We start from the raw sequence: 22784 nt of genomic DNA on the forward strand, positions 1-22784 counted from the left end.
TTACATCGTGATACAGGCCCCATTCCCAGGCACCACGGACTAGTCGCACGTGACTGTGGAGTTTTCCCTGCCTGGTTGTTACCTCACTTGCATTCCGTGCACAGAGGTTTGGACCACCGGGGACCAATCAACTGGCCTCACCTTGCAGCAGAAAAGTTCAGGTCACATGGATGTGGATGATCATTCCTGCCCATTATTGTCACTTGTTCCGGATGATCTAAAATCCTGCTAGAGCCACAACGGCAGCATTGCCTGATGACAAAGATGGTGAGAAGGACTTCCATTGAAAACCTTCTCTGGAAGCCAGACGTGAAATCCTCCAGTTGGCCACAGGTAGTCGACAGTAGAACTGCCCAAGCCCCGATCTTGGGAAAACTGCATCCCCAAGTCACCAGTTTAACGTGTAATAAGAGCTTTGCCCCAAAACACAGAAACCTACAGGCCTGAAGGCTTAAATGCAGCCATTTCACTTGTGATCCACTGTGAACCAGCGTCCTGCAGAAAGACGAGGCTCTGTAAAACTCTGAAATCATAGTTTTTGTCCTGAGGATTGAAGCAGAGAAGCAGTAATATGGTAAGAAAGAGTGAAAAAAAAAACTGTTATTGGTTATAGTTCTTCCTGGATCACTGTGCCACATGTTAAAAATCAAGTTTCGGTGACTCCAATTTGCGTGGTCAAATCATGGGAAACATTCAAGACGGGTTGCGTGTTTAACTGAGAGATTTGAAAAAAAAAAATCACAGAAGGAGATGAACTAGAGACACAGCACAACTATCAAGCATAAATCCAACGGATCTGATCTGAACGAGTTCCAGATTAACCGGGATGCATGTACTTTAGATGGTTATGATTAAAGAATAACGCCTTTTAACACTACCTGTTAATTGGCAGCGAGGTTTTTCACGGGCTGAGATTAGCTTGGCTTTGTGGGTCTTAAACGAATTACGTGAATAATTCTGTGAAGTCGGGGAAATAAGCTTCCAGTGGTTTTTGTTGGTTATGCTTTTTTGCACAAATGCTTTCCTGTCCATCACGGTGCCGACACACAAGTCTGCAGCCTGCTGATTCGAGGAAGCGCGGCGGGTGTAGGTCCGCGTGGGACGCTCCCGGATTGGCAAGCGCGGCGTCCCATACGAGGGGAAATACACTGTCACCCCCCAGTGTCAACAAAACTGACCTCACACCCACCATCACCTTCCTTGCTATTCAGTTCCTGTCTCCCATAGACGGCCCGTATTTAAGGGTAGGGCTTCCTTTTTACACCTTCCTCACTCTGGCTCAGACTGCTGACTGACACATTTCTGGTCACTCTTACGGTCCTGGATGGCAAGCTGGCACTGCAGCCACCGCTGGTGTCTCACAGCTCCTGGGCTGTTGGTTTGACCATGGATTTGGAACCGGTTCAGCCTGAGTGGACTGGGTGACTCTAAAGTGTTTGTAGTGTGTGGAAATGTAGGTGTATGTGAGTGTGTTGCCCTGCGATGGACTGCTGTCCCATCCAGGGTGTGCCCGGTCTGTGCCCGGTCTGTGCCTGGTCTTTGCCCAGCCTGTTTTTGGGATAGGCTCTGGAGAACCATGATTGATTCTGCATTGATCAAGTTGCTATTGATAAAGGACAAACACACTGCAGACAAAGGGCTTCACCCAAGAAGTTTAGACTCATTTCCAAGACGATCCATTGAGGATCAGTGGGGGTTAGGTACCTAGACCACAGCTGGTAGAAGAGTTCTTACAGCTGCTGCCTTTGGATACAAAGGTCACAGGTTTGATTCCCACCTCCATCTGTTGTACCCTTGAGCAAGGTACCTACCTTAAATTGCTCCAGTAAAATCACCCAGCTGTACAAATGGGTAAATAACTGTAACCGGCTTAACATTGTAAGTTGCTTTGGAGAAAAGTGTCCGATGAATGGAAAATTTAAATGACCCTGACTGGCTCTCAACTGGACACACACAGGACTACATCTAACTCTCCTTCCAGGTATAAAAAGGGCTGGACCTGATTGGCTCTCAGACTAAATACACCCGGGGCCGATTGGCTCCCTCTCCCCAGCAGCAGCCTGATTGGCTCTCGCGTGAGATGTGCGTATGGCTACGCAGCGGGATTTCTGGGTTCCTCGCAAAGTGCGAACTGGACTGGCGCGTTCCGACTCCCCGCCTCTTCGCTGTGTACTGCCTCCAGCCCGCTGGCTGGTTACCGCATAGTGACTCTAAGTCGCTGGCTTACACACTTTGCTCAGGTCACCTTCGCACTGGAGAGACACAGCAAACACACACACGCTCGCTGTAATTACGAAAATTACAAACCGTGTTCAGCAGACTGCAGAGTAAAGATGGCGGAGCGGCGGTAACGGTACAGTAATTATGTGTGTAACTACCTGTGCAATTACCTACAGTGCGCGAGAGCCCACACGTTGAGCACGCACACTGCTGCTAAATTAGAACACGCAAACGCACACCAGTGCCGTCTACACGATGGACGCTTCGCGCTAAGAGCACGCTCGCGCCCACATTTTTAGAATCATTTAGCTGTTCGGCAGACTTCTTTCACGAAGCTCTCGAGTGTACGGCTGCGGTTCCAATCGTTTCGCACACGTGCAACTGTGCCGTCACACACGCTCTCACGCACGTACATGGAGCCCGTAAGAGCAGGTGCTCTTCTTGGCAACGGTGCGCACGCACTGTAAGAGCGCCGCCGGTCTCCATTCCGTACTCCGAGGATCACATACGCACAGTCAGGTGTGACAACACACACTCCAGGCATTTACTACGCCCTGACAGCCTCTCCAAAAATGTACTCTGACATGTGACGTCCCTGAGAGCTACTGAGCAGAGATTGATGAGAAACGGAGTTCTTTCCGGCTCTTCGTGCTCCTGCCACCCCAACGCGTCCCTCTCCCCGACTTACCTCCCCTGCCCCAGAAGCGATCCCATCTCTCCATGTCCAAAGAGAGGGTGAGGGAGCCCGGGATCCGGGAGCGAGAGAACAGATCGCCGAGCGACTACAAGATGCTTGGAGAGGCAGCGAGGGAGAGAGGGAGAGCAAGGGAGGGACGCAGGCTTGGGGAGATGGGAGGAGAGAGGTTTAGGTAGTCAGAGAGGGTGAAAGAATGTGGACAGAGGAACATGTGGGGAACAGGAGGAGAATTAGAGAGGGACAGAGGAGGGGAGAGAGACAAACAGAAAGGGAAAGAGAGCTAAGAGGTCTGCTGTGAAGCTCCTTATTTGTCCAGGTCCGGAAAGGTTGGTGACGTGGTTTTGCGGTCCATCTCCACCCCCTGGATCAGCCATTGTCAATGTCCCCCCTTCCTTCCCCATGCTGAAGCCCTTTCCTGTCTGCTCCACTTGGGGGGGTGGCCACCGGTGCGATCCCGGGGCCATTCCATGTGAAACTGACGTCTGGGTCTTCCCGGGTCACAATCCGTTGGCAAAGCACGCTACCACCACCATCACCATCTTGGGCCGTCCGCCCCCAGCGTCGCTCACTCGCATTCACGTCACTGTCACACGAGGAGTTTCCAACTGACGCCCGGTACCTCCAGGATACATTCTGGAGCGCCGCGACCCGTGTTAGCCAAGCAGTTATTGATAATGACTGAATGAATAAGTGAACGCCTGGATGAATGAACGAACAAGGACTTTTAACTGGACTTCTGAAGAAGTCATGAATTTACGCATGTACATACGTGTATGTCGTATGTGTGCACGTATGTATGTTGTGCATTGTGTGCTGCTGCAACCAAAGAGAATTTCTCTCTGGGATTAATGAAGTTTCATTCATTCATTCATTCATTCATTCATTCATTCAGCTTGACACAACATTTTTTTCACCCCTGTTCACAGCTGCAGCACAAGCAAGATTTGTTTCATGATACCAACACTTGCATGTGATGTGTATCCTCTCGCTACCTGATGTAGTAGAACCCGTTCAGCCCTTCTGTCTAGATCCTCCAACAAAATACGCTTGTCTGCTGCCGGTTATGCTAATAATTGAACCCGACATCTGCTCACACTACAGCAGTCGAATCAGCAGTTTCCAGCCTCTGCTTCCCAAAGCTGGAAAATGTTCAGGTATTCAGAGATAAATTACAAGCCCCTCCCCCACCGCCAGGTAGAGTTCAGGTGATCACGGCAAGCCCCTCCCCCCGTGGTCACCTGAGGTTCTGGTGAACAGGGTGCAGCATACGGCGGGACCGAGTCGCCCATCTGCCTGTGTGAAGCCCACCAGACAGCGACACAACCTCCCCTGACCCACCTCCGCACCGGCTCGTTTCCATGGCAACCCCTGTGGACTCCGGCCCTGATTCTCCCTGAGTGGAGAGAGGTCACCACCAGAGAACAGGTGATAGGTACAACGCGGACGCCGCGATCGCCGCCACGCGTCGGCATAGGGGTCAGCAGTAGCTGAACATCACGCGATGGTCAATGGGAGTCATGACAGACACCGAGCAGGTCAGATCTGCAGCGGCCGCAAGCATGCGAACCCGTGTGTCTGTTGATGTATTTGCGTGTCATAGTGTGTTGAGTTGAAGGAGCATGTATGAGTTTTACACAGAAAATGTGTGGAAGAACAGTAGCCTCTGTGTGTGTGTGTGTGTGTGTGTGTGTGTGTATGAACACGTCCATATGCGAACACTTACATTTATAGGTTTGTACGTGTGTGTTAGAGTGTGTGTGTGTGACAGTGGCTACCACCCTGCCAATACCCTTGACGCCGCCATCATCACACGAAGGCTCGTATGCGTGTCCATGCAGATCGTACTCCTCCCAGTCCATCCATATCAGACACGGCCATCCCCATTCATCCAGGTCATACATGTCCCAGTCCATCGGGATCACACACGCTGCGGTCCATCCAGACCGCACACGTCCCCATTCGTCCAGACGATACACCTCCTGGGATCATGCGCTCCCAGCCAATGAAGTTCATATTGCTCCACGTCCATTCAACCCATCCGTCCAATTCGTGCGCCTCTCCTTTCATCCAGTTCATGCAGCTCCCAGTCTGTCCAGTTCACACCTCCGCACTGTCCGACACCACAAAGAGTGTGTGTGCCGGACCTGCGAGTACCCCCCTTCCCCCACTGCTGCAAAGGTAAGTCGAGCATATTCAGAGGAGCGGTCCACCCCACCACTGCTCCGTGACTCCTTCCCCAGTCCAGCAGTGGACAGAGGACGGTGGTACCTGTTGCCCCCTGGGGTCGGTGTCTCCCTTTAGCCCTCCGCTGGGAGTTGCCCATCGCTCCGTGCTTCCTGTCCCAGAACATCACCTCATCCCAGAGTTCTCGCTGCTATGGCCGAATGACAGTGGGAGCAGGGTGCGTATGCGCAGGTGTGTGCGTGCAAGCGATGGACTGCCAGCACGCGGGCCGGATGGCGGGCATGTGTGTGCGCCAGTGTGTGCCTGCGTGCGCGTGCGTGCGTGCTTGCGTATGGTTGTGTGTGTGTGTGGATGTAAGGGTGCGTGCGTGGCTGTGAGTTCCTCTGGGTTGCGACGGCAGCGCTGCCGTGGATGCGGGGTTCATTGACAGGCGAGGAAGGAGGACTGTTTGCGCGCGCATGTGTGTGTGTGTGTGTGTGTGTGTGGCTGGAGCGGAGGGGGGTGGAGTCACTACTGCAGCCTGGCACGGGGTGGGGGGGCATGGGGAAGAGGAGGAGAGGAAAAAGGGAGAAAGAGAGAGAGGGGGGGGGGGGGGGAGAGGGAGAAGTGGAGCGGTGGAGGGGAGGGACAGAGGAAAGGGTACAGGAGGAGAGGAGGGAGGAGGAGGAGGAGGAGGAGGAGGAGAGGGACGGGGATGGAGGACAGCCGTATCAGCGTGTCCCCACGCCCTCCTCTGGCTCACGTCGGGCAGGATGACTCCCAAGGACGCGCGAGACTCTCGGCGGAAAGGAGGAAGAGGAAGGAGATAATAAATAACGTGCGATAATGAGCTTCAGTAAAACACTATGTGAGACCCTGTAGACCCCCCCCCCCCACCCAGTCCCCCCCCCCCCCCCACTGCAGACACGGTCGTTCACACTCAGTCACGTTGACGCTCCTTATACATTCAACACAGGCATCTGTCTGGTAAACATCACATGACAGCAGTGTGTGTGTGTGTGTGTGTGTGTGTGTGTTTGGGGGGAGGCACGGTCGCTATTAACCAGCTCTACACACACCACAGCCCTGATAACCAGCTCGACACACACAGCACCATTATCAGCCAGCTCTGCACTCACCACACAGCTTGCTTTACACACACACACACACCACAGCTCTGTCAACCAGCTCTACACACAGGGCTGTTATTCACCAGCTCTACACACACTATCGTTATTCACCAGCTCTACACCCACCGCCGTTATTGACCAGCTCCACGCACCGCTCCGCTGTTCACCAGTTATAGCCCATAATCAAACAACTCTTCTCATACTGCACCACTGTGCTGCTGTGATTTACAAACTCTACATCTTATCCCTGTTACCCAGCTCTACGGAGGGACTATGCTGGCGTTCGACCTACGAGTCACCTGTTGGATGGGGTCATCAGGTGGTTTGCTGCTTAGAGTTGTTGCCTTTAGGTAAAGAGACATGGGTTTCAATCTCTGCTCCTGCTGCAGTCCCTTGGTCGCGGTACCGTACTTCAAGACACGAGCCGGCTGTAAAAATGGCCAAATAACGCTAAGCAGCTTCACATGCAAACCCAGAATAGTGAGCTGTTGTGGAGGAATCTGTCAGATAAATAAATAAATATTTGAATAGATAAATAAATAAATGTAAATGAGAGGGGCTGAGGTGGGATGGGCGGGTGTTCAAGAAGCCAGCTGGCGGGGGAGACCTGCCCCCCGGATCTCTAGGTAATCAGTTAATAAGCATATTAAGTGTGTGACAGCAGATCAGATCAGACCCAAGTGTGTTTAACAACATAATCCCCCACCCCCCCGCGCGCTGCCACGTTAGCGAGAAGAGGCATCCTGCAGCATCTCTCCATATACTCCCTTAGTTCACACACATCCTGGCGATACACACTCCATTATACACCCAGTAAGCGCAAAGTGTCACGTACACATGCGTTCTGCACAATTCCATACGCACACGCACACACACACAGTGTCACATTTTACAGTGTCATGACGGTATATCGACAAGCAGGGCATTGGTGGTGTATCAATTCAGGGTGTAATACCTTGGCGTACAGCGCTAGAGCAGGAGGAGCCATTCGAACCTGGGACAGCAGTCCTCACAAGAGCTCTACAGACTCGTAAATTCAAGTTTCATTTAAAAAAAAAAAATTGCCCGCTCCTTTCATTTTCATTCATTGCGTCACAGAAACACACACACACACAAAGGTCTTGCATCAGAGCAGAAATGAGCTCTGTGCTCATCCTGTCCTGGTCTCTCACTTCCTCTTTGCCAGTGAGGTCATGGTGATGGGACCTTTCTGGCAGCTGCTGCCCCCCCCCACCAGCCCTGCTGGCGAAACAAGCCTCCGATGTCCGATGGGTCACGCCACGCAGCCCCAACCCCACGGGTCTCCACACGGCCCCACCCCATTACCCCTGTAAACACCTGGACACAGTACAAAATTAGAACAAATTCACTTTAAGTACCTTCCTTTAAAGGTGGCACAGTGGTGCAGCAGGTACCGTGCTGTGGTTTCCAACATAGGTTCAAACCCAGCTCAGGCTGCGTGGGGTTTTCATGTTCTCCCCACGTTCATGTGCGTTTCCTCCAACAGTCCAAAAACACGAGGAGAAAACGGGCATGGTAAACCAAACCTGTACTCTCCCTTACCACGGAAATCATATGAGTAAATTGATGGCACTTAACTCCACCTCCGCTACTCAAAGGTACAACAGCAGGACATAATTCTGCATTGGAGGGGCGAAGAAGTAACAGTTAGCCCTCGCACCCTGTGTTAACCGACGTCTTCTTTGGCTCCGGGACCACACCGTGCACCTCGGGGGGTCCACACTAACCGGACCCACATTGCAGGCACTATGCTATGAGACGGATCTTGAACATCGTGCATCCAGCGAAACAGTGTAAAAAAGGGTGTAAAAGCACTCAAAGGCTGTGCCAGGTCCCCACGGTCCACAGCGGCTGCTGGGTTCTGACAGCAGTGGCACTTCGCCTCGGGTGAACGGACTGCCGCTGACTGACCAGCCGCTGATTTCTTCTGTCCGCTCACACACAGAAAGAGTCGGGATGTCATGGCAACGGTACTGCCAAAATGCGGGAGTACAGCTCACACATCTAACTGTGTGTGTGTGTGTGTGTGTGTGTGTGTGTGTGTGTGTGTGTGTGTCTAACTACACACACAGCACAACCACAACAAGACGGCAGTGCAGAGAGACCACACCACCCCTTCCCGCCCCCACGCACCTGTTGGTATTGAGGTCTCGGCTCACACCCTTACCTCCAGCATCCCGCCCCGTGTGCGCAGCTTGGACCGGAGTGGTGTTTGCATCCCGTGTGGAGATGGGAGTGTGTGTGTGCATGTGTGTGTCCATCACACATGGCTGAAATGCAGCAGAGCGGCGGACATGTGGCCCGACAAGATTACCAGTAATTAGGCGTCCTTTAACATGAAACCTCCGCGATCGGCCCGCGATCCGGAGGCGGTGCAGAGATTAGAGTCGGTGCGCAGCCAGGATTACAGGCTGATGCCCACTCCTCCCAGAGGACCGGCAAATCCGTCCTCGCTCCATAATCCCACGTTATTCACGCACATACTGCATTTATTCATTCGTGTGTCTGCAACTTCCATCTCGCTTCGTTCCGCAAGCAAAAGGTTTTGTTCATCACTGCGACTCCTGCGCTTCCTGCGAGCAGCGGACACCGTGGTGGTTAAAGGCACCAAGCTGCAGCTGGGATTAAGTTTTAGGGGGAGCTGAAGGAAGTGAGAAACAAGGGGTGGAAGGATAATGAAGGATAGTGAGGAATTCTAACTCCATCACCCATCTCATAGTTTGGTCCATGTGAGTAACCTCGTATGACCTTGTCCTTGGACCGGTGACTCCTGACCTCTCCGGGTTGCCATCCTACCCCTGGGTTTCACCTGCAGTGTACCAGCACTAGGAAAGGCTCTGGGGATACAGTGCAAACTGCCATCCTCATTTGACGCTAGTCAGACCCCTTTTGGTGCACTGCAGGGGCCGAAAGATGGCAGGAATGTGGGAAACCAGAGCTCCCCCCGAGGGCGCCACGCTGCATGTGTTTTTCATTGTCTACACTGAGCAAATCCAGGCGTGACTGGTTCACAACACGCCATACACCGCCTGCCACAAAATACAAACACAGCTTCGGTACCTCATCCAGACGTATTCATGTGTAATAGGATTTCTCATGAGGATTTACCAGGCATGCCGATCCCACACCACAGCAAGGGGGTAGCAGGTAGCACTGTGGTTAATGTTATTGCCTTTTTCCCTGAAAGTTGCATGTTTGAATCCCACCTACCGCTGCGGTGCCTTTGTTGAACGGAGTATATTTATTCATTTAGCAGATGCTCTTCTCCAAAGTGGCGTGGAACTCAGAAAATAATTAAACAGAGCATCACACCAACAGACGGAGAGATCAAGATGCAGACGTGTGATTCTCCAGTGTCGTCGAGTTGTCTCATACTGTAGAATTAACCAGTATGTAATCCATGAGTAGCTGCAGTTTTAAACAGATAGCATAGTGCATGTTTACTGAGCACACAGGAAATCAGGAGAGAAGTCAGTCCAGAAAAGATGTGTTTTAAGACCTTTCATTAATGTTCAGAGGGATTCAGCAGTTGTGAGGGACAGAGGGTGCTCATGCTACCATACTGGAACCAGAACCGAAAACCTTTGTTTGGTATTAACCCTAAATCATAAAAAAAGTCAGCTGTATCAATGAAGAAAACACTGCAAGGAACTTAACACTGTAAGTCAGTCCGGCGAGACGCGTTAACTAAACGACTAAGGCGAAGGTATCAGTGTCCATGAACTGGGGTCCGGGCCCAGGAGCTGCAGTTCCGCCAGTGGCCGCAAGAGGCCAGTATTGGCGCACACGTTTCAGCTGAGCGAGTGCGAGAGCCGCTCCAAAGTCTGTCGGTTCGCTGTCTGCAGCCACGCGGCTTTTCTGAGTCTTACGTCCTTAAATATCCACGGGTGGGTGTGGCGTGGGACCGGCCGCTGTGACCCGCAGCCCTCATCCGAGCTCTGACGCGCTCCGCGCAAACGCGGCAGTTCTCTCTCAGCCCACGGCTCCGGTTAACCTTTTACACATAATCCACATTTCGTGTTTTTTTGGCAGAGACTCTCTTCCGGAGCAGCCCACACAGCCGTGCGCGCGCGCGTGCGCGCCGACTCTCCGCATGCAGGCGCAGCGGCGCCGTTGCCAGGAGACCGAGCGCGAGGGATTGACTTGAGGCGGCGCTTCCGAGGCAGGCGGGGGCCCGCTGCGGCTCGAGGTCACACGACATATGGCAACGTAGCTCGTCCGCAACGTACTGACAGCGGCTGGGGGTCTGGAACACACTGGATCATCGTCGGCTTGGGAATCGGGGGGGGGGGGGGGGGGTTCGTGCTTGAAGAGCAGGGTGGCGCTCTGCGATAGCGCCCTCTAGCGGCGGAGCCCGGGCCCTCCGATTTGTGCAGCTCTGGCTCTGGTCTGACACGTGCCAAACTCCATCAGCGGACAATACGGATGTGGAAATGTTCCGTAATGTTCCTCCTCGCTTCCCGAGCAGCTTCCTCAGCCCCCCCCCCAACCACACCCTTTTCTCCATCATCCCCCTCGAACCTCCACCACCGGATAGCTTGCGGTAGAGCTCCAATGATGTCTCCTGGCGGCTCACGCACACTTCCCATCCGTTGCATCTCACGGTCGCCTGATAACCGAACAGTTTGACTTTAGTCACATTGTGTTGTCACCCCCCCACACACCCCCCCACCCTACACTGAGGGGCCTTAGATGCTTCGGGGGGCTGAGCAGCAGAGGCTCATGGGTAGAGAGTGTGAGGAAGAGGAGGAGTTCACCCTGCTTTTATGTTCATACCCCTGGACCACAGGATGAGGTCCTATGAAGAAACCCTCGTGCCAATAAGACACCCCCAGGCAGCAGGGCACACACAGAACCATCGGCAAGGCGCGCGGGAGCGGTTCGACTCATCATCTACGAAACAATTTCACATCGTCGCCCTAACGGCACAGCCACGTGCAGCTACTATGTTTTACCACTGCTAGAGGAAACTGGGGGGGAGGGCGGTGCACTCTCCGTCATCGCTTTCCCTCCAGCTTAGTGCCAGTTGGTGAGGATCTGGCCCGTGTCACGGTTCCACGCTCTGTTGAGGGTTGCCCGGTGACACACGCACACAGAGCTGTGGGTCCTGGTGACAGTGTTCAACGGAACTCTTGACCAAACAGTGCAGTCAGAGTTGGGGGGATTGGGGGGGGGGGGCGAAGATGACCAGCTGTACCCCTGTGGAGGTTTTAGGAGAAGCAACACCGCCCCCCTCCCCTGGGCTCTCCCTGGACCCAAACCCACATTCCTGACACAGTCCATACGCACATCTGGAAAAGGAGTCAGTGTGGAAACAGGTCCGCTTCTCACAGACAGCAGCCCCAGCACATTCTGGGGGAGGTTCCTGGGGGGCTCCGATTTGCAGGTCGGTCCTACAGGTGACACCATAAGATCAGTGGGTCCCTGTCCTGATGTACCGACACTGAACCAACTCCCATACCGGGAGGAGGTTGAACAATGTGGAGAACAGGTTGGGAGGCAGTCAACGCTCTGCAAACATTTGCTACTGATGAAGCCCGGTCTGATGAGGGAGAGAGGGGGCGGAGACTAATGGATGGAGCAGAATGCCCCACCCCTTCATGGTCAGGAGATCAGACAGGGTGGGAGGGCAACTCATTCTCCCCTCCTCTCTCCCTTCCCCTGTTCCTCTCTCTCTTGCACAACCACGACACGAATCGACACGTGAATCCGCAGCCTCAGAGTCCCGATGAGGACACGACCCCGTCGTCTCAAAATGACGAGGATCCGGGAAGTCGCCGGACTTCCAGTGGCTGTACTTTGCACCGGCCCGAAGTCGAAGACTGAAACCTGTCGCTGCCAGAAGGGACGACTCACTACGGCGATGCCGCGGTTTCCCAGTTACACCCCTTTTAGGCCTCCTGACTCGGCCCAGCGCTCCAGCTACATCCCTGCACCGAAGAAGATGTGGTCACTCTTTTAAAGCTCCGGAGTGATGCTCTCTGGAGCCCCCCAGCTATCTGGCCTCGGAATCTGTGCTGGGAGACAGCTGTGTAAACTATCCGAGAGGAGATAAACATCTGGATTCCACGTCTGCGCGTCTGTGTGTGTGGGCCTGAACGTGCAAGTGTGTGTTTCGCAGGAAGGGCTCATTAGGAACCCGCACATGAGTAAATAACCACAGTGCAGCAGTGACCCTGCAGACAGAGCTCTCAGTAGGGGTACAGCAGATCAAGAGCAGCCCTCGAACCATTGTATGTGCAATGAGTCCCCCTAGTGGTCACTCAAGGAACCACATCCTTTTTCTTGTGGGACAATTTACATTTCTTCCTTCAGCTGATGATTCTCTCCAAAGCGACTCACAGTGTTCAGGTACCTATGATCATTTTGCAATTTATTCAGCTGGGTAATTTTACTGTAGCAATTTAGGGTAAGTACCTTACCCAGAGATACTACACCTAGAGAAGGGATTCGAACCAGCAACTTCTGGATCCAAGGAAGCAGCTCCAATCACTACACTACCAGCTGCCTCCCATATAACTTTGTATTGACGTTTACATTTATGCATTTAGCAGACACTTTTTTTCAGAGTAAAGAAAGTGCATGCAACATCTCACACTAAAAGTGCATTTAACAACAGGCAAAGACCTTTAGATTCAGGCACATGACTGTCAAAGAAACTCCTTGTTTGTGTTTATCCCAGTGCGCTTTGCACAAGTAGCTGCTTATAGAATTGAGTCTGATAAAAATACAAAAGTGATTGTCACAGATGGTGTGTAAATGTGAGGAACTCTTAGAGGAGATCAGGATGGAAGTGGGTCTAACCAGTGGGGTATGAAACCTTCTTGAATCCTGAAAGGGATCCAGCAGCTCTGAGGGACAGAGGACAGCTCATTCAACCACAATGGAGCCAAAACCAAACTGGAAAACAAACCAAGAACCTACTGACTTTGCTCTTGAGTTCCTTTTAAATGGTCACTCTGGAACCCAATGCCACATATTACATGTACATTTATTCATTTAGCTGAGGCTTTTCTCCAAGGCAACTTACAACGTTAAGGTACTTACAACTATTTTCCCATTTATACAGCTGGGTAATTTTACCAGAGCAATTTAACGTAAATACCTTGGTCAAGGATACTGCAGCTGAAGGTGGGATTTGAAGCTGTGGCCTTCAGGTGCAAAAGCAGTAGCTCAAACCACCACGCTACTAGCTGCCCCATATTTACATTTACCTTTATTCGCTTAGCAGATGCTTTTCTCCAAAGCGACTTCCAACGAACTCTATGTAGTGATATCATCCCACACACCTTATTCACCGTGGTGACTTACACTGCTAGATACACTACTTACAATGGGTCACTCATCCATACATCAGTGGAACACACTCTCTCTGTCACTCACACACTTTGGGTGAACCTGAACAGCATGTCTTTGGACTGTGGGAGGAAACCAGAGCACCTGGAGGAAACCCATGCAGACACAGGGAGAACATGCAAACTCCACACAGACCGAGCGGGGATGAAACCTATGTCCTCTCACACCACCCGGGAACTGGAAGACAGGAGCACGACTCACTGTGCCACCATGCCGCCATTAAGAGTACTGCAACAGAGCAAGGAGTTGAACCTGCGCCCTTGGTGTCTGGTCTAAGGCAGCAGCTCTAACCACAACCCTACCTTCTGTCTAACCTCTCTGGACTAGTTCCCTTTAACTAGTTCCACATGCTTCCCTCTTCTTTTGCTTTCTCTCACCTTTGCTATTCTTTTCCAGTCTCTCTTTACTTTGTGCCTTGAAATTGATTTTTTTCAGCATACATGTGGATGAAGTTAGATCATTCTTAGAGGGTTTTGTGGTGATTCAGAAGAGATTACTTCTGTCTTTTTCGCTTTGTGTCTTGCTCCCTCCCACCAGCTCTCTCCATCCCTCTCCCGCACTCCCACTCCCACTCCCACTTTCTCCCTCGTTCTCTCTTCCCTCTCCGAGTTCATTCTAGACGACAGTAACTCACCGCCCAGCACCCCGCTCTCTGGACGGACTCGTCCCCTTTTCCACTGCAGAGCACTTCGCCGCGTTTGCGTGGCCGCACATCTGCACCAGCAGAGGTCCGCATGCGGGTGGAGAAGCTGCACGAGACCTGGATCTCCAGCCCCACCGAATGGGTACCAGACCGGTGAAGGGTACAATGACTCTCCTAACATCCAAGAAGAGCACCTCAATCACAGTGACACCTGCTGTCAGCGAAATTTCAAGAGCATTGCGCTACCGCCCGAACAAGGACAGCTGAGACGTTTACAGCCCTCACCCTGCTTCCTCCCTGTGTCTTCTTACCATCATGTAATCGACACCTCGAAGTATGCAGGTGCTTAGGCAATTCGAATTCTGCCTCGTGACCAACAACACAAGCGCGGCAAACGTATGATTACGTGCATCGCGGCGACATTAACTTTGCAAAGCAGTACGATCAAAATCTTCACACGCATAAGTGCAGCCATACCCCCGTGTGGTGAAGAGTGCAGATGCTGCCCGGGATGGCGATGCGCGAGACGGTGAACGAATTCTGCCCCCTGTGCCGACTGCGCAGCTACACGCACCTTCAGAGCTTCATAGCGGAGAGGTGACATTCCTGAGTACCATTTCCAGCAGAACCAGTCTGGTGAAGATACTTTGCGTGCTCACTGCTCCCTTCCCTTCCCCTCCTGAACCACATGCCAAGCTCTCCTGCTCCTCCTGCGCTGTCCACCTGGATACTAGCACCTCGCCCCTCACAAACGTGTATGTAGTGCTCAGCACTCGGGCAATGGAAAGAGGCCCGTAGGGCTCTGACATCTCGCTCAAGTACTATTTAGTTGGCAGCATGTCCAAAAATTGGTAGCGGTGACTTTAGCAACAAGTGCAGTTGCTGAAGAGCAGCATGATGGTGCAGCAGGTATCGACGATGCCTCACAGCTCCTGGGCTGTGTGTCTAGATGTGGGTTTGATGGAGCACTGTGAGCTGCTGCAAGTCATTCTGGGGATTAGCCTAGTGGCCTGTGCATCAGGCATTCTTGACCTCATCTGGGCACAGGTCCAAAGGCTCGCCTGAACCTTTCTCGTGTTTCCCCGTGCCTTATAAGTGATTCTTTCAGCACCATCTAATCTGCAGGAACTGGAACTCAGGGGTGGGAGACGATGGAGTTGGGTTTCAGAGCAGAGACCGAGAACCCGCCACGTGGCTCTGAACGTGGGGTCCAGAGGGTCCACCTGTGATCGTGGAACAGAGTTTAGTAAAACGGAGGTTGGTGGAGGGTCTGCAGAATGACCTTCGGGAACCCTTCCAAAATCCTCGAACAACTTGGATCGGATCCCTCGCCCAGAGCACTTTGGCACTCGGGTGTCTTTGAACTTCTGGGCCGTTTTCCACAGAGAGGTCAATCTCAGCAAAGCCATCCGAGCAGACAAACACCAGTTGCAGTTACAAGGGCCTTCAACATCTGGAGGACCACGGGAGATGAACCTCTCTATGGAGGAATAGGGATGGCGGGCCGGGGCTCAAAAAATGAGTAAGAGAAACACACGTCCATTCCTGTCATACGTTCTCGTCACTCGAACTGTGAGAAAGGAAAATACGGCAAAACCAAAAGCTCCCGGAACCCGTGCGTTAATGTCCTAGGAAAACAATTCTCTGCTGGATCTCAGGCCAGCGTGAAGTCCCACGCGGCGGCTGTGGACTTCGCAGCCGCCACCGCCCATGAGCTCTCCCTGTTCGCATTCGTCCCACAATACACCGCTGTCGATGTCCTGCTTCTCCCGACCCACGTTCCTGCTTTTCAGCACAGACTGGAAAGACGCTAAGAAGGAGAGAGGAGATTTTCAGAGTCAGGGTTATTGCTTTGGCGCCATTCCCCTGAAATAACATGACTTTCAAATTAATAGGTGGAAGAACGTGGAAAACATCTGTTTTGAATTATGGGCCACGGGGACGCCCCGGCACCATCGAGGACGCGCTCAACACATCGCTCATTTCCTGTTCTTGAAGCTGTCAGTGCCTGAATTCAGATTTACGCGTCCTTCCTCCCCTCTCTTGCTCTGCACCCCCAGATGCGGTGGGACCGTCTCCGAGGAACTGCCGAGCAACTTACGCAAAGACCTCAGCAAAATAATGTCCTCATGCAAAGCTGTCTTGACAAAACTCAATAGTCCAGAAGATAAAATCGTTTTGCTGGATCAGTATATATTATGCAGAGGAAAGGGTACATATTATTTAATAGATGTCAAAATGGAAAAGTGATGGGGGCTGTGTTGGGGAGTATGTGCCAGTTTTGGTAACAAAGGAAGCTTACATCCCTTGACAATTTACTCAGATCTCCATCCACGTTGCAAACAGTAACCACCTGTCCAGCCAAAGATGTCCAGGCAGACTTCTAGAAAGCAAATCCTCAGAGACCCAATAATGAAGCATTATTTATAGTGGAGACTGAGAAAAACGGCAGGCCACAGAGTAAGTATATAACCATTTGGCCCCTTTACACAAAGGGAAAGAGTCAAAATAACTGAGCCTTCCTCTTCACTCTTCAGATGGACAGGGGCAGGAGTGGGGTAGTGCAGTGGCTGGAAGCATTGGTCTGCGTTCAAAGGGGCTGGGTTTAAACCCCCGATCCTGCAGCAGAACCCTTGATGGAGGTAGTTAACCCTGAATTGTTTCAATGAAAAATGACAAGCTGTATAAATAAGTTAATAACTTTAAGTAGCTTAGTACACAGACATGTCATTGTGATTTTCTTCCGAGGAACGTGTGAAATATCCAGTAAAAAGGAGAAAATGGATAGATCTCAAATATGACACTCAGCAGCAGCACTAAGAAGGAAACTTTTTAAGAGGGCAATAATAAATACTCTCGATGCAGAAACTTAGCAACTCTGAAATGCAGCAGACTAATGCAAAGCAGAACCACAGACAACTTTTGAGGTCAGCAGTCATTGCAAAATGACTGAGGCTGATTATGAGATATGGTAATATCTGATATCTGATGGATCGGTAAAACCAGCACATTCTTGCAGGGCAGATGCCCATTGAACATAAATGAGGAATAAATAGGCCATTGTATTACTTGACCTGTGAAGAGCTTGAAACCTTTCGCAATTATTCAGCCATGTGTCATAGCTGCTGGTTCTCCAAATGTCACTCCCAACTCCTCCCCTCCGGCTGCTTTCATATGAGAGGGGAGGGAGAGCCGATTCGAGCGAAGAATTGGCTCGTGGAACAGAAAGCAGATCTCCGGCCCGCTGCCAAGGCTCCTGGTAATACAATGGCACGTATCCCACTTCTGGCACCAATGAGCTGCCACTGCGGAGGCCGATATGCTTGCATCACTCATAATTTCGGAGCGTGGCAGAAGAAATGCACACAGTGACAATACATGTGCTTCTATCAGCTGCGCCCTGACAAAGGGAGAGGTCAGAACTGGTAGGCACCACGAAGGTGGCCTTCGGAGGGGTGGTCTTAAGTCAGGATGTGGTCATGACTACATCAAATCTCAACTAACAGTTAGGAAACCTGGATAAAAAACAAGGATGGGAATTAAGTTACCCTCTGCAAACATTTATACTGAACTCTGCGGAGTTAAAACTAACGAGTGCGATGTAAGCCAATTTACTCTACCTCTGAGTCTTTCCTGCAGTAGAAGCAATTTGGCATAACTCCATCCCCTCTCCCAAACCGCCCTGTCCGTTTGGCTGGAGCGCAATGAAATGCTCTGAGGAGAAGGCAGCTTTGCATGACGTACAGATTCAGCGAACTCGAGAAGATGTCATGCACGGAGCCAGCTGCTCACGAAGCACAAATGCAGTTTTGTTTATTCTCAACCTGGCCTTGCGCAGCCGCTTGTCCGATGCGTTTGTTCTGCAGCACGTAGATCACGAACATAACGAAAAGGACCGAGATAAATACCTGCAACTTTAGGACCCGAAAGAACCAAACACTAGCAGTGCAAAGAAGTCACCCACAAGGCTCTTTTCCAAAACAGGGAGCCACTCCTAGCTGTATGTAGAGGTCAAGTGACCCCCATGGAGCACTGATAGCCTTCCTATTGCCTGAAGGCATAGGCAAACAAGCTGTTCCTTATACTGTGTTTCTACGGCGGTAAAAATAACTGCACATGGTGAGTCAGACTCGAAGCATCCAGAATTCACTCGTGTTACTGATGAAACAGATGAAGGTTTTCACAGCTTTGTCGATAAACAACCAACAACTTTGGTCACGTTTCACCGTACGGGCCTTCAGAGTCCTCCCTGTTTCGGAAAGCCACGTGACGGCGCATTAAAGCGTAACGTGCTAAAGCGGGAAATGCGTTTACGCACTTCACCTGCTCCGACACCTGCACTTCGAGCGTAGGCGAGAACAGAGCCCTGGTGAGACGACCGGAGATGCTTTTTCACCCAGCAGAGTCAATGTCCTCACAAAGCCCCCTTCTGCAGACGAGCGCCAAACCGAGACCGATTCCTCCACGCGTTGGGTTGGAACCGAAGCAGAGCAGTCAGGATCCATTGAAGGTTTGGAACACAGGAGCATCTTTGAGCAAAAAGAATCCATGCACGAACACACACGAGTCTCGCTCTCTGAAACGCACCCACACAAACACACACATTCCAACTGCTTTCTCTTCGAACCGCTTGAGACCTTTCGCTCGCCAAACACATTCTGACAAAACTGTTGGATCCCAACGGCATGAAGTTAAAGACGCCGTCATGGGGGAACGGAGCGCCGACTGCGCCGCACTCCTCTCGCCGCCCACGCGGACGTACGTCCCTCGCTCGCATTTACCTCCGAAGAAAGGCACGAGGACACGAGTGCCCGTCTCCATGGCCTCCCTGTCGGGCCCTGGACCCCCCTCCCGGCCCTCCCGCCCGGCCGTCCTCTTCCGCCTCCAGCGCATCGATCCACCGCTGGCTCCCGTGCGGCCGGCACGGGCCGTGCTCGATCTCCCCACTCCGCCCGCCACTCCTCCGAGGGCCCGACGCCTACTCAGGGTTATAAAAAGACAAGGAGGAGACCGCCTCTGCAGCCTGACCGCCGCATCTCTCTCTCCTGCTCTCTCTCTCCTCACTGCGGCACCTGCGCCACGAGCCCCAGACCCGGACGTCTGCAGGCGGCGCAGGGACCAGCTCGTAAACACACACACACACACACACACACACACACACACACACGCACACACACCCCGCTACGCACAAACACAAGGTCACGTGCATACACACACACTCACGTACACACACTCATGGTCACACACACACATTCACCTCACACATCTGCTGATCACCTTTCCCTAAACCAAGTGGTACCCGCTACCAATCATTTTATGTTTCTTAATTTCTACATTAAAGTTATTTCGATCACATCCCGAACTACATTCCTACGTTTATAGTCACCGTGCAAAACGCGGCTCGAGTCCAACGTATCTTCAGGTATCTTTCTATTAATTTCTATTAATTACAATATTAATAGCACTGAAGGTCAGAGATTTACTTTTTCATCCAAAGATGCTGCGCAGCCAGTTCATGCAGTGCGACAGGCTCCTGATTCCGACGCTTGTGGCAGCAGCTCTACCTGTAAACACAGCGTTTGGGGAATTCGTGTCCGCAAGGGGTACAGGGGTAGAGTGGCCTTTCGGGGGCTTAAACTGAGCGCGTGCAGTGCTTCCAGCATCACATTGTCATCGGTGTGGTCCTGAGCACCTTCTTGGTTCGTGCATGCGTTCTGCGGAGTCCAGGCTCTGCTTTCACACCCTGTAGTGTAATGCAAAAAAGTGGTAAAAAAAAAAAAAAAACGTGCAAAAGGAATGTTGTCGGCCAGAAGGAGAGAGAAAGGGAGGGAGGGAGGGATGTCTGCAAAAGAAAGTAAAGCAGAGTAAGGCAGTACTGGAAGATGCAGTGAGGTGGTACTTGAGTAATAATAATGCCAACAGCAATAATAATAAGTTAGTAGCGATTACGAATAACGGATATTCTCTTTGGGCTGCCGAGCTCAGATGGCCCTAACCCTAACTTGACTAAACTGAGAGAAAATTTCACCTATTATTACGAACACAAGCGGGTGTTCAGGTATCCAGAACAAAAAATAAAACAACGATATATTTAGTCAAACAGTCAAAACAAGAAAAAAACTGTAAAACCTCTTTGCTGTAATAAAGTGACGACACACGTTATTCAGATTAATAAAGAAAACAGAATGACATGAAGATGTGAACTGGTGAGTCTCTATTTCCCTGTAAATAAATCAGTCCCACGTTTGTGTGCCTAAAACTTTGGTTTCTGGTGAAGTTTACTGAAATATTTACCCGATACTTTTCTACAAAAGGACTGACAATGTCAAGGCACTACAATTATTTACCCATTTACACAGCTGGGTAATTATCTTGCTCAAGGGTACTATAGCTGGGTCTGGGATTTGAACCCATAATCTTTGAGTCCTAAGGCAGTAGCTTTAACCACTACCCAGTGCAGGCTCTAAGGGTGGTGGGTTGGAGGCAGTTTAGACGTTTGGTCTCAGAGCTTCACCCCCCCCCCAGCTGGGAGATGGAGATGTTGTGAGATGTTTTGCTTCTCAGGGCTTCAGTGTGAGAGCATCCTGGCAGAGCCGAGTAGCACATTGACTGAGGATGTTCGCACCGGGGGCAGGAAGCGACAGAGATCCCACGCTCAGTCAAGTGGCAGCGGGATGCGAGAGCAACGCGAAACAGTGGGAAAACACCCGAGCGGACAGCGCCTCCTGTTGACGCAGGACAGAGCGAGAGAAGTCCGACCGCAGGTCTAACGAGACGCAAAGGTCCGGGTCAGCATGATGACCCCACAACGTATGAGTGGCTTCCTGGCCTCTCTCAGTCTAACACAGACACAGGTGCGTGCAAGATCTCCCATACTGGAAGCCTTGTGCAAAACTACAGTGCCAGTCAAAAGTTTGAGCACACCTAGGAAATGTGGGCGGCAGCTGTGTGGGATGAGCCGGACAGAAAAGTGAAAGCAAATCAACTGAAAAAGTGTCCTAAAGCTCTAGGAACTGCTGCGGAGGATCTGGGGAGACGTGGCACCTCGATTCCTCATCGAACTCGTTAGCTCTACTGAAATTTGCGAGCATCCCTGGATCCGACACACTCAACATGACCGCTCAGCTCGCCCCCTTCTGCGCTTCAACCTCCCGCCGCGTGGAAGCAATCTACGGCCCATTACGGTTCTGCCTGGGCATCCTGTGTTGATCCTAACCTGCGGCCGATCTTCAGCGTTACGAATTCCTTCCCAGTTAGCATTTTATTAACAAAAACACTGGAGGACGGGGGATAAGCATCACTGAGATGTATCAAAGTCTAGCAGTAGCCCTTGTGGTTCTGTGATGTTATGAGTATGGTAAACAGCGGTAACCACCAGGGCTCTCTCTAGAGCGTTGGTGTAACTGGTGAACGCGTGGCCCTCGGCCCCCGGGAGTAACAGATCCAAAGGGATGGGGTAACCATAGGCCACGTGGATGCGGACAGAGGACAGTCTCCGAAGCACTGTGATGTCTCTGGTCCCAGACCAAGAAGAAGTCAAGTCACATTTATGAAATCAGTGGACTTGAGGACCACAGCTTACAGTACCAGCGAAAAGTCTGAACGCACTTGCTGGACACTTTTTTTTTTTCCCCCCCCAAGAGGCACTTGGTGAACGGTTTTGAGCAGGAGACACAACCCACGTCTTCCCAGCTCTTCGGCAGCAATTCCCTGACATGTGGAACACTCGTGTGCTGCTTCCCTTTCGCTCACGTGTCCAGTTCGTGCCGCGCAGATAATGTCGAGGTTCTGTATCACACTCTTGACCGGTACTGTGTATGCATAAGCTTTTTGCTGACCGCTTGTTGACCATGACGCCCTGCGCAGCACAACGTGATGTCCACAGGAGTTCTTTCACCCACCCACAATTAACACAGGAGTATGAAGACACTGTAAACAATCCCCTTGGCGAAACGGACAGAGAGGCTGCATATCTCACATGTGGGCGTTTATTACATGATGGAAAAATGTGGAAGGAGAGAGATGGTGTTTACTGGAAACGCTGCCCAGTCCGGAGGAAGTCCCGCCCACAAAGACCACAAGCACCCACCCAACGCCACCCCACCGCCCAATTAGTTTGGTGACAGAAGTCCCAGGTGGGAGGAGCTTGAAGGTCACGGGGACTGTGGTCTCGGGTAGAGGGTGTCCCGCGGACATGTAACGGACCGTCCCAGCACGCACACGCCGTCCTCGGGAGTCCGACTCACGACTTCGGCAGCGGAGTGAAGACACCGTGTGAACACATTCGCGCAGAAGTGTGTGCCGCTGCCCCGGTCCCCATCACAGAATCACGAGATTCATCAGTTAAACAGTCGGAAGGACTTCAGTGCAGCTCAGTGTTTATGCCAGATGAGGGAACAGGATGATAAGGGTCTCTAGGGAAGAGCTGAATGCAGTTCTAAGGGTGGCTGATTTAAGTGTTCTTGGACATGTCTCTGAGGCACCAGGACAAAGGACTGAAGACGTCCCAGAACTCCCAGTTATAGAGCCTGGCTTCTCCTGGGAATGCAGGCAA

The 22784-nt window shown here is 51.8% G+C and overlaps 1 protein-coding gene across 3 annotated transcripts in view; it reads right to left on the reverse strand.

Annotated features, from left to right (window-relative positions):
- Nucleotides 1-22784, reverse strand: part of nhsl2 (NHS-like 2) — a 43505-nt gene that overhangs the window by 16329 nt on the left and 4392 nt on the right. Inside the window, exon 1 of one of the 3 annotated variants that reach the window (XM_018733769.2) lies at nucleotides 19012-19337. The exons of 1 other annotated variant lie outside the window; for it this stretch is intronic. In XM_018733769.2, the coding sequence (XP_018589285.2) occupies nucleotides 19012-19123 (112 nt within the window). In that variant the 5' untranslated portion in view covers nucleotides 19124-19337. Of the gene's footprint in view, nucleotides 1-2908; nucleotides 3336-19011; nucleotides 19338-22784 lie in introns of those variants that run through there. One more of the 3 variants, XM_018733770.2, reaches the window with a different exon arrangement.

This window comes from Scleropages formosus, chromosome 13, assembly GCF_900964775.1.
Source record: "Scleropages formosus chromosome 13, fSclFor1.1, whole genome shotgun sequence".
NCBI classification, from domain to species: Eukaryota; Metazoa; Chordata; class Actinopteri; order Osteoglossiformes; family Osteoglossidae; genus Scleropages; species Scleropages formosus.